The sequence below is a fragment of the Dysidea avara genome, chromosome 5 (assembly GCF_963678975.1).
Source record: "Dysidea avara chromosome 5, odDysAvar1.4, whole genome shotgun sequence".
Taxonomy (NCBI): Eukaryota; Metazoa; Porifera; class Demospongiae; order Dictyoceratida; family Dysideidae; genus Dysidea; species Dysidea avara.
Genome location: NC_089276.1, coordinates 12,732,767 through 12,757,744, shown reverse-complemented (window position 1 = coordinate 12,757,744; position 24,978 = coordinate 12,732,767). Strand labels below are relative to the sequence as shown.

Below are 24,978 nucleotides of genomic sequence, written 5' to 3'. Positions count from 1 at the left end.
CACTTCTAACTGACTACTAAGTAGTTCTATTAATGAACCATATTCTTGTCTTTTCACAAGAAAGGAGCAATGATTAGGTATAAACAATGTATAAATTAGCACAAAATTCTCAATTGTACAAGCAGCTAACTACTGATCAGTCATTTAGACACTATCGTGATACATATCGCTATCGTGATATATTCATTACTATCGATCGACTTGTGAAAATTTTGCTATCGCCCACCACTATACTGTAGGATGATTTGCTGATGGGTACATTGTCTGTGAGGGAGAACTTAGCCTTCTCTGCTGCTCTACGACTACCCATGTCAACAACAAGGAAGGAAAGATCTGACAAAGTGGAGAGTGTTATCTCTGAATTAGGTCTCAGTCACGTTGCAAACTCTAAGGTGTGTGTTTGTGTAGTGTGTGCGTGCGTGCGTGCGTGCGTGCGTGCGTGCGTGCGTGCGTGCATGTGTATACTGTATGTGTACTGTGTTGCATGTGGGATTTGAAGATAGATACACTAAGACCATAAAAGTGATTTTCATAGGGTGTGATGTTTCTATGATAGTTTGTAACTGCAGCATTTTGGGAGGCACCCATCATTTTAGGGCAACTAACGTACATTGATCACTCCCACAGGTTGGAACAGAACTGATTAGAGGAATATCTGGAGGTCAGAAGAAACGTACCAGTATTGGAATGGAGTTGATCATTTCTCCTGGTATTGTATTCCTGGATGAGCCCACTACCGGATTAGATGCTACAACAGCAGTATCTGTTGTGAGATTGTTGAAAGAGTGAGTATGTAGTTTGTGTATGTACATATGTTTATAACTACTATTGTTATGGTTCACATTGCAATAACGTATTTACTGTACAGAAAATCAAATTTTCTACTTGCATATATGTACTGTACTTTCCCGTTGCATTCTCTAATGCTTAGCCTGTCAAGTACTCACTGGTATTGAAATTTGCAGGAAACTGTTACGATATATGTTACCTAGCTTGTTATTGTGAATGTTGTATCATTGCTTGACCCTAATGTGAAGCAGTATACCATGTAGTAGAAAGCTTTGGCAGTATAAAAAATTGGCGAATTTGGCAAATTGTCCTTTAATTTGCCAACGTTTTTTTTCATCGAAGTATATTTCCAGCCATCACTAGCTAGACCATTGGTTAAAATCAAGCACCTAAGTTTTCTTTGGGTTACTGTATTTGGCGGATCACTGTATTTGGCGGATCACTGTATTTGGCGGATCACGGATCGACAGATCACATGATGAACATATTCCACTGCTCATTGGAGATGTTTATACATATTGTGTCAGTGTTATAGTATACTTGGTATAATAATTATTTTACTAATGATGACAAAACGCTGCACACTTCAGTTCATCACTAAAATGCCCACGCACCGTTCCAGATTTACAAATTTAGCTACGGCTGTTTACGGTCATACGTATATAGTACGTCTATATAGTCCACTATACGACGCTGCATGTGTACATCATTAGCCATGGATAGACAGGTGTTTGAGTAGACTATGGTTGTGATCAACTTCTGAGTAAGTTAACATTAACTTGGCAAGCTGATTAGCTATTTACAATCTTTTTTATTGAAGCGAAGATTCTAAACAGAAAAGCAGGTCAATTCGGCAGTCTGATGGTCCGGGCACACTCTCTACCCATGAGAAAAGAAGGTAAATTATAGAATGATCGTAGGATTACAGCTGCGGCATGGGCTGGTTGTAATTAGTCTCACCTTTCCGACTAAATGACAAAAGAAAAAAATACTGGCTGGCTTAGGCTTTAATACTTCAGTTTGGACAAAGGTAGTAGACCTATGTAATAATGTGATGTTGGCAGCTTTACCTTCAAGTGTTACAGTGATCACATAGCTAGCTAAATCCAGGAATGATGTGTGCAATGAAGCGATGTGTGCAGCGTTTTGTCATTATTAGTAAAATAATTATTATATCAAGTATGTTTAATCATTCTGACACGATACTTATAAACATCTCCAATGAGCAGTGGAATATGTTCACGTGATCCGTCGATCCGTGATCCGTCAAATACAGCAACCTGTTTTCTTTGCAGTAGGTGAAGTGGTTACTAGTATTACTGGTATATCACCAATCACCATGCAAGAAACAAAGCATTGGTACTACAAGGAATTTTCCTTATATGTTTTTGAGGGCCACAGGTTGAGTGAATCAACCAAAAATACATAAATGGTGATATGTACATTTTAGTGCTTGTATTTATCACTCAACAGATTGAGTTCATCAGGCAGGGTGATCATAATGTCAATACATCAACCACGTTACTCCATTTACAAGCTGTTTGATTCACTTACACTGATGTCTCGTGGTCGACTAGTCTATCATGGACCTGCTGACAATGCCTTGAACTATTTCTCTGACATAGGTTAGTATATACTAGTGCATGTGTGGTTTGGTAATGATGATTTACTCTGCTACCAATAGTTACACATGTTTCAATAATGTCAGGTTCCCAATTGAACAATTTTCATAGCATTTGAACACAATTTTAAAATTATCAATTTAAAAATAATGGGGGGACCTACATATGTGGTAAAAGTGGTAGAACTTGAAACATAATAGCATAGCCATGTGGGATCCCACATTGGATAGCCATGCTGTATTGGCTTTGTGTTTCTTGTTTCACTACATTTTATCACATGGTTTCCTACTTCAATTTTATATGCGTACGTGGTTTTTTTCATTAAAAAAAATTTTTTTTAACAGCATGACTATGATATTCGCGTTTGTCTGTCACTGGGTCGTACATGGCTGTTGTATTAGGGTGGCTGCTTTATTAGAGTATATTGATCTAGCTGTTAACTTTAAGTGAGCCTTTGCTGGAGCTATCTCACATGCATATGATAGATCATTAGTCAGGGACATAGCCATGTTTTTTTGTAGTGAAACTGAACATTGTAAGTGCAGCTATCTATCCCATCTTATACAGAGTTACAAAAGAATTTTGTTTCACATAATTTTTGTGATGTCTATATACTTATGCATAAAGAAAGGTGTCAATATGAATAATTTATGCCTTGAGAAAATAATGAGAAGAATCGGAGGTGAGAGGTAAAGGCACAGCTCAGAGAGCAGATTTTTGTCAGAACTCAAAAGGTAAATACCATACGTTAGCTTGTTACACTTTTTTGTGTAACATAATTATGACTGGTAAGCTATGGAAAGAATTCACCAGACATATATAGGCTTAATTCTGCATCTGAACGTGCTCCCGACTATCATTTATGGAGTGGCCATGTCACTTCATTTTTGGTTTGAAGAGCCTCTGCGATCAATCCCTTTGCTATAGACCTTTCCTGTTTAAATGTATCAGTCAGCAAGAGAAACCAATAGATGCACTACTGCTGATTAACTCCTAGTGGAGGAAGATGTGGTAGCCAAGGGTAAGTCCATGATGCACACATTATAGCTGTGGCAAAAATGAGCCTTAGCAATGTCGAACAGAGAAGATGTCAAGTCTGTAGTGTTAACAATAGGCATCAGTTAGAAGAAAATTCAGTTATACATTTTTTTTAACATTTAAATTTCATAATGACTTGTTGAAAGCATTTAGCATCACTCTGAAGGTACTTTGAACTTTGTTATTCTATACTGCCAAGCTGTTGTGAAGGAAAAGCAGGGCTGGGCAATGGCAGATCCAGGATGGGGCATTTGGGGCAAATGCCCCCCCTTCAAGAAATTGCATTCAAGATTGAGATACTCTAATAGAGCAGTCAATTACTCTAATAAAGCAGTCACAATGTTCATGGGGCAGTGTAGCTTACCTATGAAGCTATAAATAGGATTTTATTTTACATAACAGATGTGATATAGTTGGTAAGGATAACTAGCTATTATTGTCGTGACCTTTTTTTTATTATTATTTTGGTCTTCAACTGGTTTTCAGCAAGTTTTTTTGGTCTTCAACTGTTTTTCAGAAAGGTGCCCCCCCTCTTTCCAAACTCTGGATCCGCCCCTGCTGGGTGTTGGTTTTACTAGAAAGTACAAACCTTTATGACCTCTACTATGCAGTGTACTACTCTACTGTATGTTTATTGTACACATATATACACTCAGGTTACCAGTGTGAAGAATACGATAATCCCGCTGATTTCTTTCTTGATGTGATCATAGAGAATGAGGAGGCTGATGGTCCTGAAGGTACTACATTACATGTATGTGTTTTTATCAACTAATAACGTTTGTATATAGAAGTCTCTTGAGTAATATTATGTTTCTTTGAAACTTGTAAGCACGTGCCCTTAACTATGCACTATGGTATATTATTAGAAACATGTATGCATTGTAGCTTGTCCTATTTGTACAGGTGAAGATGCAGATGATTCAACAACAGGCTCTTCATATGGTCCACATCTTCCTAAGACATTTGAAGAAAGCAGGGAATTTCTGGTCCTCAAACAGCACCTTGATGCTCAGCTGAATACAGCTCTCAATGAGCCCCAAGGTGAATCTCCTAAATATGCCACCAGCTTTCTTTGGCAGGTTAGCGTTTACATGAGTCTACTTTCATGTACATTATATATCTCCTTGTGTTTTTTTATACAGTTTGGTGTATTGACTATTAGGACCATCCGCAACCTCGTTCGTAACAGATTATTCTCAGGAGTGCAAGTATGTTTTAACCTGTTAAAATTACATATGTTGTTGTATATTTAGTATAAAGGTGTGCTATTGTTTCAGTATGGATAGTAATCATATAGTACGATAGTACTGTATAGTAGGGACCACAAAGGTTTGGGTGTGGCACATGAAATAATATCACCCAAAAAACAGCCTCGCTTTCCCTGATGACGATGAGGCAGTATTGGTTAGGTAAAACTAAGCCCAAACAAGCCTTCAGATCAACCCGAGACGCTTTCAACAACAAGTTGCTATAGAATTTTTTTTATTAAACGGAATTTTCTACTGACTGACAAGACTGAGTAACTGATATCTTCAGACAAGCGTAACTCGATAACGGCTAAGGCTACGGGCTTGATTTTTTCACTGCTTCAGCTGGATAGGTGCCTTTTGGCATACCACAGTACGTACAATGCATTCTTTATGGACTTACCAGTGTCCTCCTTTGTGTCACATTCATCTTTGCTGACAGAAAAAAGGTGTCGATTTGGCAGTAGCACGTGATGGCTTCCCTTCGTAACAGAAGTTGTCCATATTTTTCACATAGTGGATACTTGGATTGCAGAGGTGCTTTTCGAACAGTTCTTGATTCATAATGCTGTGTAACGGGTTGAACATACATATCTGACAATGAAGCGTAATGGATACTTCACTTTTCAGACGATATTTGATATAACTGGGGCGCATGGCACCATTTCTTTCTTTTGATGCAGTATGCATGGGTTTACCAGTCAAAATAATTTTATTTTTAAAATAGTTAAGAAACAAGGGGAATTTTCAACTAGAGTAGGAACATAGCACATCGATAAAAAGTGCTGAAACAAGCTGGAGTAGTGCACGATATTAAATCACAGTAAAACAATAAGAAGTGTTATATCCCTACTGTGTTCAAGAATGGAAATGCACAGTAGGGATATAACACTTCTTATTGTTTTACTGTGGTTTAATATCGTGCACTACTCCAGCTTGTTTCACTACTTTTTAATAGAGCTGTACGATAATGACAATAAATCGATTATCGTTTTAGTAAAGCCATTGCACGATAACAATTAAACCACTTCATATTATCATGGTAATTACGTAAGCATAAATAGCACGAATTCATAATTAATAAATAGGAAATAGAGAGTTAACGGTACAGTGGGCATGCGCGTTATTTAGCACGTTTCGCCATGGATTTAGACATTGAAGACGAAGAAATTTCGGTACTTTTAAGTGAAGAAGACATACCGGGAACTTCCTTGGGTGGTCAAGATGTAGCAGTGTTGAAGGTTCCCGAATTGAAGCGATGGTTACAGTACAGAAGGGCATGAACAAAGGGTAAAAAGGCTGATTTAGTGATGAGGTATGGTGACTAACACATACGATTTGTTCATTACACACGTACCATACATTTCTGGTGACTTCAATAGAAGGTGTATGTGTGCCGTATGGTTTATAAACTGTGTGGTTTATAAGCTGTATGAATGCTATGTGTATTGAAAATAGTCTTGGAAAGCTTATCATGTTGTTGGGTGTTTATTTAGGGTGAAAGCGTATATAGAAAATGGATGGGCTCACCACATAATGAATCCAGATGGCCACAGTCAAAGCAGTGAAGCATCAGCTGAAGTTGGCTGCAGTGTTTCATCACCGACATCTGGTTAGAAAAGCATCAAAACTGCATTCCATTCATCTACTGATGTGCCCAACATTTCTATCAGCAACACTTTCATCCAAAGGAATGCTGTCGATGGTAAGGCTACCATTGGCTTCGAATCGCCATGTGCAAGCATTGTCAGTTACAGACGAAGAAGAATTCTGGTGGGTTAAGGCTGATTGCCGCCCTGAGATGAAGAAGGACAAAATGTACAGAATGGTGATGTCACTTTGCAGGGGTCTTGGAAGATTAATTCTGCTATGTGTGGCTGCCCAGCTGGAAGGGGACTACGTGCATCATGTAAACATGTAGGAACCTTGTGCTATCTTTAGCTAACTTGTTTATTGGGACAGTTGCCAGATTTTCTGACTTGTACAGATGTAAAGCAAGCATGGAACACACAAGCCCCAAGGGAACACAAGCCTGTAACTGTTGACCAACTCAAACTCGCGAGGAGAGAGGTTTTAACCAAACCAAGTGGAGCTCAGCCGATACCTGGTGTGTACGATCCCTGGCCTCCTTCACTAAGGGTAGTTAATCCCCAGAACAGTGAAAATCTACGCTTACGTTTGTTAGAGATTGATCATTCCTGTGGCATACTTCAACAGCTGATCCCATCAGAAGTGTACTCAAAACATGACCATACCTAATACGGTGTTAATTAGAAAGACTGAATGATCCACCTCCCACAAGTGACCCAGTTGCAGTGAGTCCAATACCAGCAGTGACAACAGAACAGAGACATTCAGTTCTATTGGAACTATCTGTTACTGCATCAGAACGTTTGCAAATTGAATCTTCAACTAGAAGTCAATCCGGCTCTCCACTATGTAATGAAATACGGGCAAAGCGGATCACTGGTTCCTAATGTGGTAAAATACTCTGCCAACATTCTAAAACAGATACACTTTTGAAGTCAGTGCTGTACCCTAGTCCTATGATCAACAAGCCAGCTCCGATAAAATGGGGAATTGAAAATGAAAAGCTAGCTAGAAGTGTCTATGTGGAGTACATGAAGAAACAAGGGCACAAGGGATTGACTGTAGAAGATTGTGGATTTATTGTAAGCTTACATGAAGGATACTTAGGAGCATCTCCAGATGGTTGAGTTCACGATCCTTCTTCAGAGCAGCCAGATGGCATATTAGAGATTAAGTGTCCTTACACTAAGAGAATACAAACTCCCAGGCAAGCGTGTGATGACCCATCATTTTACTGTACAATTGAAAATGACAAAATGCAACTTAAGTCCACACACCATTATTACCACCAAGTACAACTGCAGTTATATGTCTCTTCTGACATGTTTAGTTGGTGCGATTTTTGTATTTTTACCACCAAAGGCTGTCTTGTTACCCGAATAACACCAGACGATCAGTGGGTAAAAGATTATGTTCCACAGCTTAAGGAATACTTTGAGAATTTTATGGTGGATGAAATATTAATTCCACAGCTAAAACCTTCTTACTATATACCTGTAAAATGTTTGTATATATATAGTATAGCATATCAATATTTTGTCATGCTGCATATATAAGAATAATACAGTTTATGGATTATGATCACATTACATTTGACTATGTACATAGTGGTAGTTGAAAATTACTTAACACTGCACAAATATAAAATATTTGGCTAGCTACAATAGACATTGATGATGGCAGTGTTCGATCAAATATGTGGAAGTTCTTGATTTGTTCCATTGCTCGCTCCACGTGAATCCTGATGGATGCAATTTGCCTTGTCACCACTAGCTCAGACTCAGAAAGCTGTGACTTTCCTTTTAGGAATGATGGTATATTCAGTCCTACTCCAAGTAATGCCAAATCTTCCTGGATATCAAAGCCTCGATCAAGTCACCTGGTTCCAACATTTCTAAAATACCACTGCAACGTGTAAGTTCTTTATCTGAAATCGATCCTGCATATAGTTTTGAAACAAAGGTGATAACACCTGATGGAGAGATTCCTACCAATGCTTTGTAAGTATTAGTGTTCTTGTAGTTGGAAAATGTTGCCTGCTGCAACTATGATAAACCAGGCTTTTCAACACGAATTCTGTTGCATCCAAAATTACCCTTGTAGATGGGTACATCTGCTTGAAACAATCTGGCATATCGGCATCTATCATGGCTCTAGTGGGCCACAGTGGTATGGTTTGAAACTGAAGGTGTATGAAGTTGATTCATGTTATCCATATCCGGGACACAGTGGATTGTGACACGCCAAACCTGTAAGCAAGGTCTCTTTCAAAGAGGCCAGCTCGAAGCCGTACCATTACCATTAAAAACTCATCTTCTGGTGACAGTTTTCTATTACAACCTTTGGTTCTCTTCTCACTATCACTTGCATCAGCTATTGTACTGGAATCCCAGTAATTCAAATTGTAAGCTGCAGGCCCCAAAAAATCAAAGCATGCTTTGAACAACTTGTACGATTTAAAGCCAGTGTAATAATTAAGCTTTTTGTCATCATGGCTTAAAACATCAATTTGGAATTCAGTGGCTTTTAACTTGGCTCGAGTTTCTTCCAATTCTCTTTTCAAATTCTCACATTCTGCAGCAAGGAAATCTAAATCTTCACTAGACACGAGGCTAGGTAGATCTGTGGAGATAATAACACTTTCATGGCTAGTCGAAGAATCATAACTTGTATCTGAGTCTTCATCACCTCCCGTGTTTTCTAGAGGTACCACCACCTCTCTTTTCTTTGGTGATCTTCGCTTATACGGCTTGCTTGCTTGAGGAAGATTCAGTGTTGGATATTCATCACATCTGAGCTTTTGATTTCTTGAATTAACGAAATGCCTACTGCAAACTCGAGTTGAAGTAGTTAGCGAAAGGTTCTTTCTGCCAATCTTATGCATCCAAATCTTCAGCAACCTTTTGTTATGCAATGGTAGACAATGAAATGATACATCTTTATCACTTTCTGACCTCTTTGAACAGTTTGGTACACAACAAAACCAACCCATGATTACTTCAAATAATGCACATGCCCACTGTACCGTAAACTTTCTATTTCCTATTTATTAATTATGAATTTGCGCCATTGTGCATGCACATCAACTAATTAAAAATGGTAACTGATTGAAACCTCATTGCATTCAAGGCCTTCGAGCAGGAAGACAGTGAAGATGAAGTTACATTTGTAGAAGAGGAAAGAGGCGTATTAGACAACGATGAAAGTGGAAATGAAGTTGACGATGTAGAACTAGAAAATGATGAAAGTGCGAACAATGATGCTATCTCAGATACTGTAGCCACGGAGTTTCTACCACTGGAGAAGGCAAAAAGTCCTGTCTGGAGGTTTTTCGGATTTCCTGCACGTTCCGGTGAGTACGTAGAGAAGGACAAGCGTCGCTGCAAAGAAGTGTTTTATACATTGTGTAAAATCCCTTGAACTATACAGGCAGCACCACAAACATGATTGTGCATTTACAATACCGCCACTTGGCTGAACTAGTGTCTCTGCAAAAATTGAAGTCTAGTGAGTAAACTGAAACACCTCTACCCAAAGGGCAGCCATCTATTGAAGAATCATTTGGAAAGTTGATGCCTCTAGCACATAGCTCCACAAGATGGAATAATTTGACTTCTGCTGTTTGCCAGTTTCTGGCAAGAGATCTTGTTCCAATTGATACAGTGAATGACACTGGTTTTCGGAACATGCTTGAAGGTGTTTAAGCCCAGGTACCCTCTTCTGGACTGAACCACGTTCAGTAGGCATTATTTGCCATCCTTATACCAGAAACAAAAGGCTATAGTAAGTGAACAAATGGCATCTGGGCTAAAATAGTTTGCAATAACAACTGATTGCTGGACTTCCAGAGCACAGCACAGTTTTATGAGCTTGACAATTCATTGCATTTCTGCCAAATGAACTTTACAGTCTCACATGCTTGAGACAGGAGAAATTACTACTGAGCATACTGTAGTTAATTTATCAAGTTATTTAGAAGAATGCCTTGACCGGTGGAATTTGCAGTCCACACAAGTCAGTGCAGTTGTCACTGACAATGCCTCAAATATTACTGCTACTATCAGCAGATTGGAATGGAAACACTTTGGCTGTTTTAGCCTTACACTGCAGTTGGGTGTACAGAAGGCTATGTCTTTAACAGGTGTATCTAGAGCTTTCGGTCGAGCAAGAAAACTTGTTGGACATTTTCATTCCTCAGTCAAATCTACCAATGTTCTCAGGCAAAGGACCTACAACATGACCAACACAAATTAATATAGGTAATTATATAGAAACAATGTGACAATGGATGTTGCACCCAATAAAACTGTAAATACTGTAACAATTTTAATACTTTGTAAAATGTTTTAATAGGGGACTTATGCAAATTCAATGTCACACTTATCCTTAATAGTAAACATACAATAGAACATTTATATTATAGGACATCATAACCAGTTGGAATTCTACATTCTACATGATCAACAGAATTCTTGAACAGCAGCAACCATTATGTACCACTCTTATTGAGATCCGTAAACCAGAGCTAATGCCAACAAATACAGAAATATCTACAATGGAGGCTTTTGTTGACGTAATGAAGCCCATTGTTGAAATCACAGAAAAAATAAGAGGGGAAAAGCAAGTAACCCACCCTCTCTGTAGTAAGACCTCTCATTTATAAACTCCTCACTAAGTATTTACATGTTACTTCTGAAGATTCCCGTGTCGAAAAGGAAATTAAGAAGGCAGTTAAAACAGATCTAGATAATTGCTGCCAAGAACCACAAGTAGAAGAAGTGTTGTACAAAGCGTGCTTTCTAGACCCTCGGTTCAAATCCTTATCATTTTTACCAGAGGCGGAGAGGAGGTTTATCAAATCATTGGTGGAAAAGGAAGCTATAGAATTAAGACAGGCAGGTAGTGAGGATGCATCTAAATCTAGTATAACAGAAAGTGGACCCCAGAAAAAATAAGTCCAAGAAAGGTCTCTACTCTTTACTAGAAGATTTAATAGACTTGCCATCTGACATCAGATAATCCACAAGAGGCTGCCAAAAACGAAATCCAACAATATCTCTCTTTAGATGCCACCCCATCAGATAATCAAATTGATCCAGTTAAGTGGTGGAAAACCTACTCTGTGCAGCTACTTTTTTTGTCTTCACTAGCACAGATGTACTTGTGTATTCCAGTTACCTCTGTACCCTCGGAGAGGGCATTCAGTGTTAGTGGTAACATCATCACCTCAAAACGGTCTTGCCTACATCCAGAAAATGCTGAGATGTTAACATTTTTGGCTTCTAATCTTTAAAAAACTTAACAATGTAATCATGTATTCTACTGTACACGATGTCATGTATGAAGTTTTTAGCTTTTAATTATTATCATGATAAGCTCTACTTTTTATCAATGTGCTATGGTCCCTACTCTAGTTGAAAATTCAAAAAACAAATTGTGTACTCGTATGATATAAAGTAGTACATCACTTAAAATGCCTGCCCTTTACTACATTGTATTTGAATTGTGTGGCTACTGTGCAAGAAATCTACTGTACATATCCAGGGCTCAACCCAGAATATTAACCTAGAGGGGGCAAAGATTAACCCCTGATATCTATGTAGTCTTTAAAATGTGACGGCACTAGAAGGACCCTCTAAATGAAGATCAAATTTATAAACACTAGTGTTTCACTATAATTATAATCTTTTTGGCTTATACAGATTTTTATGATGTTGGGTCTTGCAGTACTGCTTGGACTAGTATTCTTTCAAGCTGACGATAATTATACTGGTGTACAAGACAGGTACATAGACACATGAATGTGTATGGCAGAAATTATTATGTTGATTTTAGAATTGGGGCTATGTTCTTTATCACCATTGCTGCAGCATTTATCAACATTCCAGCTATTGAGTTATTTTTAAGAGAAAGACCATTGTTTGTGTAAGGAAATGATGGATGCCATCGTATTCAGAGTTCTGCCCACACTGGTCAACAATGATTCAAATTGACAAGCACCCTCTAAAAACCGACCAGTACCTTCTAGTACATACATCACTGATATGCTCTAATATAACACACAAACATTCTAATACAACACACAGCATAACAGTTCATGTTAACTTTAGGCCACCACTCTGGAGTTCCTGGGCAGAACCCTAAGTATTGTATGTATATATGTGTGTAATAACAAAAAAAATGAATTGTATAACTACCGTATTTACTTGGTTAAACGCCACACCTTCAATAGTAGCCACACTTGAGTGGTGCAACAAAACAATTTTGAAAATAAGGGCTACAACATTGTTTTCAAGCATCAAGTGGTGGTCAAGTTCAAATAGTCGCTTTTAGAACTAAGGTAATAAACACTGTGGTGTTTTAATCAAGTAAATACACTACTTTACTAATTGTATTTATCTAATCCCGTTTACTAGTTGTGCGAATGTTTGCTTGGAATGCATACTAACTAAACCACATGCCTACACAAAACATAACTGTATTTTTCATTTTAGTCACCAAAATGTGAGTGGTTACTACAGAGTCTCTAGTTACTTTTTTGCCAAAATGTTGTGTGATCTTCTGCCAATAAGAGTAATTCCAATAGTCCTACATGTCACAATACTTTACTGGATGATAGGTAAGTATTAGTGTATATTTTGCTATGTACTGTCACTACAGTGTATTTGTGTATCAGTTATTAATAATGTAAGTGATTTTTACAGCATAGCTGAGTTGTTTACCAATCTAGGTTTGTTATAGGCAGTGCAATTGAGTAATAGTTTGTACAGCAGCCAGAGCCACACAAGACATAGTCTAAAGTTATTGCACATATACGAGTATCTACGCCATTTACTTCAGAATGGTACAATGGCTTTGCCCTCATTGATCATTGTACCATTCTTCAGGTCTCTAAAATAGCATAGATATATACGTACTTATTAGGCCACTCCAAATAAATTCTCTGTTTCCCGTCCTGTACCCAGACAGATTTGCATGCGGGTGGGCGGTCCATTTCCATTATTTCATTATGCACACAGCTGGGTTGAAATACATTTAAACAATCGAGATACTCTAATAAAGCAGTCAGGCTGAATATAGCTATACTCTAATAGAGCAATCGATTGTCACCAGCTGGTATTAGTATTTCCAAGACTCACATATACCTGCTTAGCCTTTCACATGCAAGCTCCCACAGCTGAACAGCATTTTATACAAAATATTATGATAAACAGTTGTAATACATGCTTTATAGCATCATTAAAAACTATTCACTAGCATTCTTCATGTTTTCTTTTTGTAGGTACCGTAGGCTTTTCTAAACAGTCATCACATTGAGGATAGTGCGGGTCATTTTCTGACCATGGCGGAACTTTTTCAACACAATAAATACATATATGTCTTCAAATTTTGCAGAATAGTACAATTTTTCAATTGGTTCATTGCAGTGCATGTTCCTCACATAAACTAATTCCTTTAACTCAGAAGGTATTTCAGAATCCTGAAGACTAGCTCCACATGAGAAAGACAAATCATCAAGTGCCATCCTTAGCTTATGGATTTCAGCTGCTTTTAATTTTCTTGTAGCATACACTAGTTGCCACATCCCACACTCATCACACATTAACATAGTTTAAACATTGTTAACGTACTGCACACTTGGATAAAAAGGCAGTCTTTTCTTGCTGATTTTTTGTAGTGAAGGTCTGTGTTTTTCTGTAGTTGTAGTCCCAAATACTTCATTGAACTTTTTGTAATGGCCATCTGTAGCTGTTACTGGATCAGGTAGGTGCTTCAATTTTTCAAAATCATTTTCAGGTAAGCAGGGAGGCTTGCACATATCACAGTGAGTATCTCCACACTTTTTTACAGAGCCTGAAATTACGGTCGGACATCGGACAATTTCCGACCATTATTAGTATTTGTCTGAACAAGTATCATTTTGTACGGACATAATGTCCGAGCCAGTATTAAAGGCGATAAGAACACTACCAACAAGTATAGTATTTAATTTACAGTACTAATTACAATACCGCTCAAATGCAACGTCGTCTCGTGCGAGTGCGAGTGATTAAAAAAAGGGCGTGGCACCCATTTCATTCTTGAGTATTCATCCCAAATGAAACGGGATGAATACTCGTGAACGAAACGGGTGCCACGCCCTTCAATTAGCAAGATCCAGCGACGAAACTAATGGGAGAACAAGTCTTCTTTGCTAGCACCAGTCCGACTGATCGACAAATAAAAAAGTGTACACACGTGAGCATGTGCCAATTTTACGAACGAAAAATTTCTCCTCGTGGCAAAGCAGTTGTTTCACTTTAGTATATACGTTACTGTATACGTATACTGTAGTTTTTGAGCCGAGCGATATTCAGTAAGTTTGGTAACTTATACTCGCCAAACTGCTTCATTGGGTGCTGGGGCGAGCAAGTCTAGTGTACCTCATGTACGCATAGTGCTTTCCGGACTTTGGTAGCTAGTCAATAGAAGAACTTTGAAAGCAGTAAACTAATTTATGGGCCCAGAAAGCAGTTTGGCGAGCAAAAGCACGTGTAACTATTCGTGACTACCTGGGTGTTGGTACGTATTTCAGGTATTGGATAACTGTACATCAATGTCTAAGAGAACTTGCAGTACTAGCTCTGATGGTGACAGCAGCTCTTCCACAAAGCGTCGAAAAGTAAAGTTTGGCACCTTTCGAAAATGGCTTATGGATTATAACCGTGAGTACAAGACTTTAGCCTGGCTAGATTCAGATACATCTTGGGAAAATGGTGAAAAAGTTGTGGAGAAGCTAAAATGTAAGGTATGTAAGAAGTACAAAGAAAGAATTGTTTGTAAAAAGAATTTCAGTGGAAAGTGGATTGAAGGAGCAGAGAGCGTGCGGACCACCAATGTAGTTGATCATGCTAAATCAGATCAACACCTTCATGCCATGAGACTTCTACAGTTGGAGGAAGCCCAAAGCAGAGGGAGAGATACTACTACATTGATGCCAATTGTACAGTCACTAAGTATGATTTCTGAGGAAGAACAGCAAAAATTAAAACTGAAGTTTGACATTGCGTATTTTGTGGCAACTGAGCACATCGCCTACCAGAAGTACCCCAAATTATGTGAGTTGCAGATAAGACATGGTGTAAACCTGGGAACCTCATACTTAAATGAAAATTCAGCAAAGGAATTTGTACAGTATATAGCTGAATCAAAACTGCAATCTGTACAGTCAGCAGTTCAGAGCTCATCTTTCTTTTCACTCCTAATGGATGGGTCTACTGATGCATCAAATTCAGAAAATGAAATGGTATTTGTTATGTGGTGTGATGTAAACAGTAATGACCACACTGTACATACCAGAATGACTTACCTGTCGATGCATACACCACTTCACACAAATGCTGAAGGTCTCTTTGAGTCTCTTCAGCAAGGGCTTCAGTTGTTAGGTATATCATGTGTCACACAAGAAATGTGCAGTGGTTTGGTGGGAATTGCTACTGATGGAGCATCTTCCAACATTGCTGCTAATGGTTTGCGTGGATTGGTTCAGGGAAAACTCCCCTGGGTTGTGTGGATGTGGTGCCTAGCACATAGAACCGAACTAGCTATCAGTGATGCCCTTTCAGGTACCCCTTGCTTTAAGGCTGTAGATGATATGCTTCTGCGTTTGTATTCCCTTACCAAAAATCTCCAAAAAAAGTGTAGAGAATTGGCTAATATTGTTTCTGATCTTAAAGAAGTTTACCTATTTGATGATCAGGGAGGAACCAGGCCAATTCGAGCTTGTGGCACTCGATGGGTGTGCCATAAAGTTAGTGCTATGAAAAGGGTTATAGCCAAATTTGGAGCATATACTGCTCACCTTTGTACTTTGTCTGAAGACTCATCAGTCAAGTCTGTGGATCGCAGCAAGTTCATTGGCTATTTACAAAAATGGACCGATGCGAAATATTTATTGGGATGTGCCGTATTTGTTGACATCTTAACACCATGTTCAGTATTTTCTAAAAGCATGCAAGCTGATGAGCTAGATATAGTTAGCGCACTTACATACCTACTTAAAACTGTGAAAGAAATAGACAAACTTAAGAAAAATCCAATATCCAAATGGGAAGTTTACTCTACAATTGTTAAAAAGGTTGTTCGTGAAGATGGGAAACACCTGTACCAAGGGCAAGAATTGAAAAGATTTGTTGAAGCAAAATCTTACTTTGAAAGTCACTACATGGAATTTTGTCGCTTTGTAGTAAATAAGTTACGTACACGTTTACAATGGTCTGACATGCAGTTATTCCGAGATGTGATAGTCGTGATGGCTACTCAAGGATGGGAAAAAATACTACAAGATGAGCAAAATGATGTTGTTGATGTTGAAGATGCTGATGGGGATGGTGATGGTGATGACAACAATGATGGTTCTCAGTCAAACTCCTTGGATGCTGTTGACAGGTTGGCCAAGCACTTCAAAGTACCATTAGAAATTGCAGGTGCTGATATCAGTGAAATTCGAGAAGAATTCAAGTCGTATGCCATTCAGTTTATTTCACTTCCAACCATGGACTACAAATCAGCATGGTGGCGATTGTTTAATTGCCCCAATTCTTCAGAATGGCAGAGCGCACTTCTTTTAGCAAAAATTTTGTTTACTTTGCCAGCTTCTAACGGTAAGCTGGAAAGAGCGTTTTCTCAAGTAAACCTTATCAAAACCAACAAGAGGAGTTCCCTTGCCCAAAGTAGTTTGAGCAACCTAGTAGCTTTAAATATTGATAAATCTCCACTTCGGGACTTCAAACCAGATTCTGCGATAGATTTGTGGTGCAGTGCTAAGCAAAGAAGACCCTCTCATGGCCCACGTAAACATTACAAAAAGCGCTGCAGCTCTAAACATAAAGAAGCAACATCAGATTGTCATTTATCTAGTGCATCAGCAATGATTTCAACACGTGATGTGGTGGTTGTCGATGATGATAGCGATGCTGAAGAGGTTGAATATTATGGTGATGAAGAAGAGGATGATGAACTTCAACAAGAGAAGTTTCTGCTTGAAGACTGGGATGATTGGGTATTGTAATTATATATCATTTTTACAATTTTTTCATTTGTGTATGTGGTTTACTGTTTTAACTTTACTCTGTTTCCAAACGCAACTCAACTGTATATTTTATTTTTTTATTACTTGTATTTGAACTCAACTGATTATGTCAGACCAAATATAAGAATGTCTGAACAGTTTTGGGTTTGTTCAGACACTTTGTCAGAACATTTCAAGAAAGTAATTTCAGGCACTGTTTTTATGTCAAAAAAATAATGTCTCTTGACAACAATGTTTAAGGTATGAATGTAAAGATACTGATAATTTTCTGCGTGAAATTTTGTCTGTGCAACAGGTTAAACTCTAGATCTATTTCCTTCAAAACTGACCACAAATCATTCAAACTCTCTGATGTAGCAGCAACGTCAACTATGAATTTTCTACCTTTCCATTCCAATCGTTCAGCTATTTGGGTAAGAGTAACTTTAACTGGTGACATTGAGTCCAATAGTAACTTCTTCAATTCTGGATTTTTGTTGGTAAGTTCTCTGACTTCATTGAAACTATTACATTTTCTGACTTCTTGTTCATTAACTTGGTTTTTCAATTGTCTCCTAGAAAGACCAATAGATTGAAGACCAAGGTTAATCACTGACATTGTTCTCTCAGCGGGATTCTGATACGAATGATGAGGAGCTGTTCTAGATACACATAAATAGTCTAAATCTAGCTTTTGGAATAGAGCAATTAAGGTCAGTTTGACACTAGCATATGTCAAGCGATGGTCTGGTCCACCATCTGTGTATAAAAATAGTAGTGGAGAATCTATGGAACTTTGATGCAAGATTGCATTTAACTCAGCTGCATGGTGACATGGAGAAGATGGTTCAAACACACTGTCTTTAAAAAGAATGTGTACATGTCCATCATACCAAGATTCACTGATGTTCCCTGGAATATCAATAAGAAAGCTTACAGATGGAGTGATTGACATATTGGTGAAATCATGGTCTGCAACTTGAAAGCTTGTAGATGAATGTACAAGTACCTGACGTCCACGTTCTGCTGCAGCCACTGGACAATCTGGATGGCCTACTTTTATCTGGTGTTTGTCATCTAAGCTTACAAATGTAGAATACTTTTGGAACATTACTGCATATTCACGCATGTATCTGAAAATACAAGCTGCATAATGTGAGTCTTCATGCTCCATTCTCCATTGTTGCTGTTGAACCATTTTTTTAACCTGAAGAAAAGCAGTGTACTTTGATGCAGTTCTGTAAGATTTATGAGCTGGAACAAATTGAAGTCGGATCAATTCATCACATGGTATTGGTGTTTCCGGAGGGCATTGCTGTTCCACATGCTGTCAGAAGTCACGTACAGATATAGCCTTAGCCAAATGGACCACTAGAGAATGTCGATGGTCATCAACTGCAGTTCCAACACCTTCCTCAAGAAATTCTTTAGCTTTTTGCCAGAATATTTGAAAATGATCAGATGATCTACCTAGATTTCCAACTCGCAGATCATAAACTAAATCTGGTTCTTCCAGCTCAAATAGCGCACACAAGCTTTCATCTACCTCCTGCTCAGTAATTGAAGAGCTTACTGACTGGTCCCCTGTTAAATCTCTATAAAAGTGGCGTAAAATGGATTTGTGTACATTTGGTGATACTAAACCAAACTTTTCAAACACAGCTTTTCTCATGGCCCGTGTGTGAAACACAGGTAATTTCTTCTTAACATCTTTTATTATGGGCTGACAGGACTGTAAAACAGAAGAAATATTATTCTCATGAGTAAACCATATCCAGTGTAAATTACCTATGAATTTAAAAATTGTTAATTTAGAAATGGAAGTAGGGATCAAGCGATAAAAACTACTGAAACAAGTGATTTGAATGATGGCAACTATTACAACATAGCTTTGTGGGGAAATCCTTACATTGGCATCTCACCACGTCACCATATATGTTCAATGCCAAAGTAGGGATTTCCCCACAAAGCTATGTTGTAATAGTTGCCATCATTCAAATCACTTGTTTCAGTAGTTTTTATCGCTTGATCCCTACTTCCATTTCTAAATTAACAATTTTTAAATTCACTAGTTTGTTAACTTTTTTTGGTATAGGTATATAGCTATTATTGATCTTTGGCACCGACTGCTCTATTAGAGTATCTCGATCTTGCTGCTTGCTTTATGCAAGCTGCTCAATTACTAAATTGAAAGGCATGCAGGGTTTCTATCTCCTGTTTTCTACAATTAGTTACAGCTGGACCATTAATAATGGGCGTGGTCCACTGATCGTTAAGTACGAGCGCGCGCTCTGATTGATAAGGGCGTGGCAGTGTGTTCTTACTTCACTAGGCTGTTTGATCGCTTTGCAAGTGTTGCTATACAGGCATCTATTTGCCCTTACAGTACGGAATCCGTTATTAGTTTTGTGGCGTCCGAATACGGCTGCTCTAAGGAAAGTGTCGATACGAATTATTAACGCCTCCATGACTGGAAAAGAAGAAGACGATCCGTAATTGAAGATAAAAGGAAAGGCAAAGCGCAGAAGGCAGACACTCGTCGGAACCCGAAAAGGCACATCCCAGCAGCGAGTTAAATATTGTGGCAAATAATGGTGATCCTTCGCTGCTTCGTTTGGCCTGTAGCCTTGCGAATGTGGTCAGGCAGGCTGGCAGGCAGACGAAAATTTCTGTTTTAGCGATTTTTTAGAAATAAAATTCCAGCACTTTTCTAGTCGTTTCCTGATATATAACGCTAGAAATAAAGTTAGAAACTTGAAGACTCTTTAGTAAAAGGTTTATTTGCTGTGTGAGATATTTCTAGGATGATTTTTGAGGGATCGAAATTTGAGGCGTGTGCCAAATCCACCCGGATCCCTACTTAAACAGTACTATCGTACTGTTTGATGTTACTGCCAGGTGCATAAGTAAGCAGTATAGATGTTGATGAGAGGCCACACTTTATCTGTTGTATCATTTCATATCGTCTTCGACGATTTTCTGGTAAAAGATCTTAAAGATCAACAGATACATTGTAACCAGCATTGACTACAGCTTCATCCACTCTCTTGATGTCGCTGGGTACACTAAGACAACATTTGATATACTCTACAGTAAGAGAGTTACCAACACTTCTAGCTGGTACACTTGATTACTGCAGTGATGTAATTCTCATTCTCTTTGCATTGAGAAGTTCAGCATATCTGGCCATAGACTTTGCCAACCATTCAACTTCTGCTTTTACGTTATTCCAGTGTTGTCTAGACCAAAACGGGCACTGCAAATTTCCAAATAATCTTTGTGAATGAGATTTTAAAATATCACCAGACAATGATGATAGAGAACGCTTTCTATGTTTCGACTTTTCTGGCTGGTTGTATTCTACAAATGGAGGGAACATGACATGATCGCTCGGCTAGAGTAGCATGATGCCCATCAAGATACCATAGCACCTCATACAGGGTTCTAATAGTATTTTTAGCAGTTCCATTTTCAACTTCATGTGGTTGCCAACAAAGACCATCCTTAATAAACCACTCTAAAATTGCATTAAATAACTCGTCTTTTTTGTTTGATACACAAGTTTCTGTGGATATTTGACTGATGTGTGTCATGCTGCAGCTGCCATCATAATATCAAAAGCATTTCTACACTGTGGTATAGCAGGCACATTACTAGTACGTTGTTGTGACATTGCACACTGAACATAAAACTTAACATAATTTCCAAACATTGGTGTAAGTGACATAATTCTTGTATCTATAAAATAAAATTAACAAATTCAAAAAGTATACAGTCATACACATATGTCATATATTTTGGCTCAGTTAAATTCAAAACCACTATTTAGAAAATGCTATGCATAGTATACTTTGATCTTTGGCAGATAATGAGGTCTTTAAAAACCATGAAGAAACCTGCTAGTAGGTTTCTAAAATGGTTAGAAACCTGCTAGCAGGTCTCTAACTAACTTAGTTAGAAACCTGCTAGCAGACAGACCTCAGCATTGCAAATCTCACTTTCGATTATTGATTTGCTATGCATGCTCTGCAAAACATATACAGGCTAATAGCCTATAGACCAACAAAGCTTGACCTACTCCATTCCTTTTATAAGCACACCTATGCCAATTCGATTATGGGAGCTAGGCTATAACGTAAGTGCACTTACTATCATAAATGGAGAATTCCAGAAATATAACGGAGTTCTATTTAATGCCCGTCAGTGTTCAAGCCTGTTTAATATGTACTTTAAGGGGACTCCCTATTAAAAGAACTAAATAGGTAAGCTTTCTTGTAGAATGTTTATTTGTTTCTTGTAAAAAAAGTTATGTAGGTGTGAAATCGTGTATATACTGGCTTAGTCACAGAAGGCCTAGCGCCAGACCAAGTATTATTAACCATTGACAATAATGTTACCACTTACTTTAAACCCTTGGTAGTGCTGGCTTTAACTTCATTGTCACAGTAGCTATCACTCTTTGTTTGATCCACCAGCTAACAGAAGCAGTGATAATGTAGCTAGCTACAAGCTTTAATTCGAAAACATGTTCAATCTTCTCTCTGGTTGCATGCCTTGTTTTAACGCTGTGACGATTTTGAAACGACATATAACTCAATCCCACAATGATTTCACCTACATAGCGATATATATCACGCCCGGATTTTCTAAGTCGGTTAGGAACCACGCTCTCGGCTCTTCGTGTTTTAGATACTGTAACATCTTGGTTTCAACATGCATATAGTGCTATATATGACCCGGTCACTGATTGACTTGGCTACTATACACACTCAATGCATCCTTGTGCCGACAATAGCAATATCACTGCAAAACCACCTGTAAAGCGGTGAGAAAGTCTTGTTTGGTAGCTAAAGCAATTGTTGCTGAAAGTAGTGATTTGCCATTCTACACTAGCCAATATTTTTTGAAAACTATGTATGATTTGTTGAAAGAGATACACGATTTATACAAACTAACTCAAGCTGTGTACTGGATCCAAAGATTCTTTGCTCTTTCCTATTCTTACTTCAACCCTTGTTTCTACTTCTTCCACATCATTAATAACATATTTTATAACAAACTGATAGAGGTCTGTGAGGGTCCATCTTTTGTCTTGCAGATCAAATATAGTCCAAGGAACAACCGTTCTTAACTTGGTTGAATGATAAACACAAACGTTTACAACTGCCATTCGCAATAACACAAGTTATACACACAAAAAAATACGGAAATAATGGAATTTGTGAAGCTAGCTAGGAAACTCATGCGGGCAGTGGACGGGAAACAGAATTTATTTGGAGTGGCCTTATGTGCAATCACCTTCCAGTGCAATTAAAATTAATGAGGTAGGGTTCCAGGGATAGAATTAGTGAAACAATAGACAAATGATGGTAGCTATTACAACATAGCTATGTGTCCATTGACATGTATTTAATGCCAAAGTAGGGATTTTCCCTAATAGTCATGTTGTAATAACTAAATACCATCATTCTTATAATCATTTTGTTTTCACTATGTTTCAAAGTACTTTGCGTTGGCGAGATCAAAGCAAAAAGAGTGCTCTATTTTCCGTAACGAATTCAAGTGTGCTATATTTTCCATTTGCGTTACGATAAAGTACTATTATGGAAAATAAAGAACAGTTATGCATTGATTCGAAAATAAATACGAAAAACAAGATCACATGCGTAACATTTCTAATCGCCAAAAGTAGCCAAAATGATACTATTTGCTTATATTACTACCACAACTGTACTACATAGACACTTATCGATTGTCTGATGGCCGAAAACCGATGCGGTTCAAATTCACGAAACGAACGCTCCAAGCAAAATGACAAGAAAGCACTCTAAACCGGTTAAAGCACTGCTACGCTTGTACAATATGAAAATAAAAGCACTCGGGCATGGTCTTGAGCCTAATATAGCACTCGGCTTTGCCTCGTGTTATATTAGTCTCTCACCCACACCCTCATGCTTTTATTTCCATATTGTATGTGCGGCAGTGCTTTAACTAGTATTTAATTCTGGAACCCTACTAACTTTTTTGGTATAGATGTGTGGCTATACGTGTGACTGCTTTATTAAGAGTGTTTCATAATGGACTGATCTATCAAATGAGATGATTGAAGAAGTATTTACTGAGAAGTTTACTAACAGCCTACCTACAGTAGTAACCATAACCGTACTAGTTATATGTATTGTAGGTTATGTACCTGTACTTGCTTGTTACTACCTGGGTTACCTATCAGCCTGCCTACCCATAATCATAATCTTGATCTTCCTGCTTATTTTGAGTGAGGTACGTAATAAATTAAGGGGTGTAGTTGCCATATCTTGATTGCTAAAAGAAAACGAGAATCAGGACACACAATACTGTGTCATATGCAGCCAAGTAAAACTGATGTATCTGGGCACACAACAGACAAGTGTATATTTACAGTAACCAAGAAAACGTGATTTTCATGCATTTGTACTTCAATAATGGCCGAATAGAAATAGCCCGTTTTATTCTGTGCAACATCCCTCAAGTTGGACGTCTGCAACATATCACTTAATTTCTACCTTATAATGGAAGTTCTAGTGTACTATACCAGAATATAATTTCTTAGATCTATCCATGGAAACTCTTAGTTGTTCTAGACCATTCTATGTACATTATATTAGAAGTGCTCAGATAAAATGTGCGCTCCATTAGAGCACTACAAGAAAGCAAACATACATATGTGTGTTTATTGTCAATATACTTCAAGCCTATAGCCAAACTGCATATTTTGCAAGAAGCCATAACTGTTGAAAAATAATCTCATCCAAAACAGCCTGGCTGTGAAAAAGGGTGCGGCCTTCCAAAAATAGGCTAGTATGAAAAAGATCTGATATCAATTAAGGTGATGGTCAAGAAATGGCTGCAATGACATTATACTGTCGCTTTATTGGTGGCATATTGAAATATTATTGTATTGTATTGTATTAATACTTTACAGTGACCAGCACTGAAGGTCTGCAGCATGTGCTACAGCCTTAGGATTACCTAACCTAATTTCAAGGACTTATACTTAGTGACTTATGACTGAAAAGGTGTAACAGAAAAGGGGAAAAAAAAATCCCTCCAACCCCAGGAATCGAACTGCAGGTCACCCAATATCATTGCAGCCCTTTTGATATCACATCTTTCATACCCGTACCCTTTTTCACAGCTTGGCTGTTTTAGATTTCATTTCTTTTTGTATTTGTATATGCTGGCTTTTGTTTACCTTTTTATTTTCCTACAGGTAAATAGAATAGCTAGACATTTTACTTCATATTAGTTGCTGAACACTGCATGTATATGACTGCTCTATAAGGAGACCTCAAAATGTGCTTGGTACATACTTGTATGGTTGGGTTTCACATTATAAATCATTGGTGATTTCCATTTCATTACTTAAGGTTTGTACCTTGATAGTTACTTAACATGTGCAAAATTTCAATGAGTTTGCATAAGCAGTTTAGTCGGTAGATGTGACAACAAATCGCAGCAAGGCCAACTTCTCTATTACAGTATCTAAATTGCATGACTTGCAATACCAGTACTAGTATTGGTGACATGATGGTCTTGACGATCTTAACATTTTTATACAACTTCAACATTTGATCCTGGCTCTGAGTCATGTGTCTTATTT

The 24,978-nt window shown here is 38.0% G+C and overlaps 1 protein-coding gene and 1 long non-coding RNA gene across 8 annotated transcripts in view; both read left to right on the top strand.

The window, feature by feature from the left end:
• Positions 1-24,978, top strand: part of LOC136257036 (broad substrate specificity ATP-binding cassette transporter ABCG2-like) — a 34,182-nt gene that overhangs the window by 4,090 nt on the left and 5,114 nt on the right. For all 7 annotated transcript variants that reach the window (XM_066050144.1, XM_066050141.1, XM_066050143.1 and 4 more), the window contains 9 exons: positions 240-392; positions 628-785; positions 2,263-2,414; positions 4,106-4,189; positions 4,356-4,531; positions 4,595-4,660; positions 11,992-12,074; positions 12,125-12,214; positions 12,784-12,908. In XM_066050144.1, coding sequence (XP_065906216.1) covers positions 240-392; positions 628-785; positions 2,263-2,414; positions 4,106-4,189; positions 4,356-4,531; positions 4,595-4,660; positions 11,992-12,074; positions 12,125-12,214; positions 12,784-12,908 — 1,087 coding nt within the window. The remainder of the gene's footprint in view (positions 1-239; positions 393-627; positions 786-2,262; positions 2,415-4,105; positions 4,190-4,355; positions 4,532-4,594; positions 4,661-11,991; positions 12,075-12,124; positions 12,215-12,783; positions 12,909-24,978) is intronic.
• Positions 5,662-7,878, top strand: LOC136257062 (uncharacterized). The gene is made up of 2 exons (XR_010701790.1): positions 5,662-6,014; positions 6,196-7,878. It is a non-coding gene; the product is annotated as an uncharacterized lncRNA (long non-coding RNA).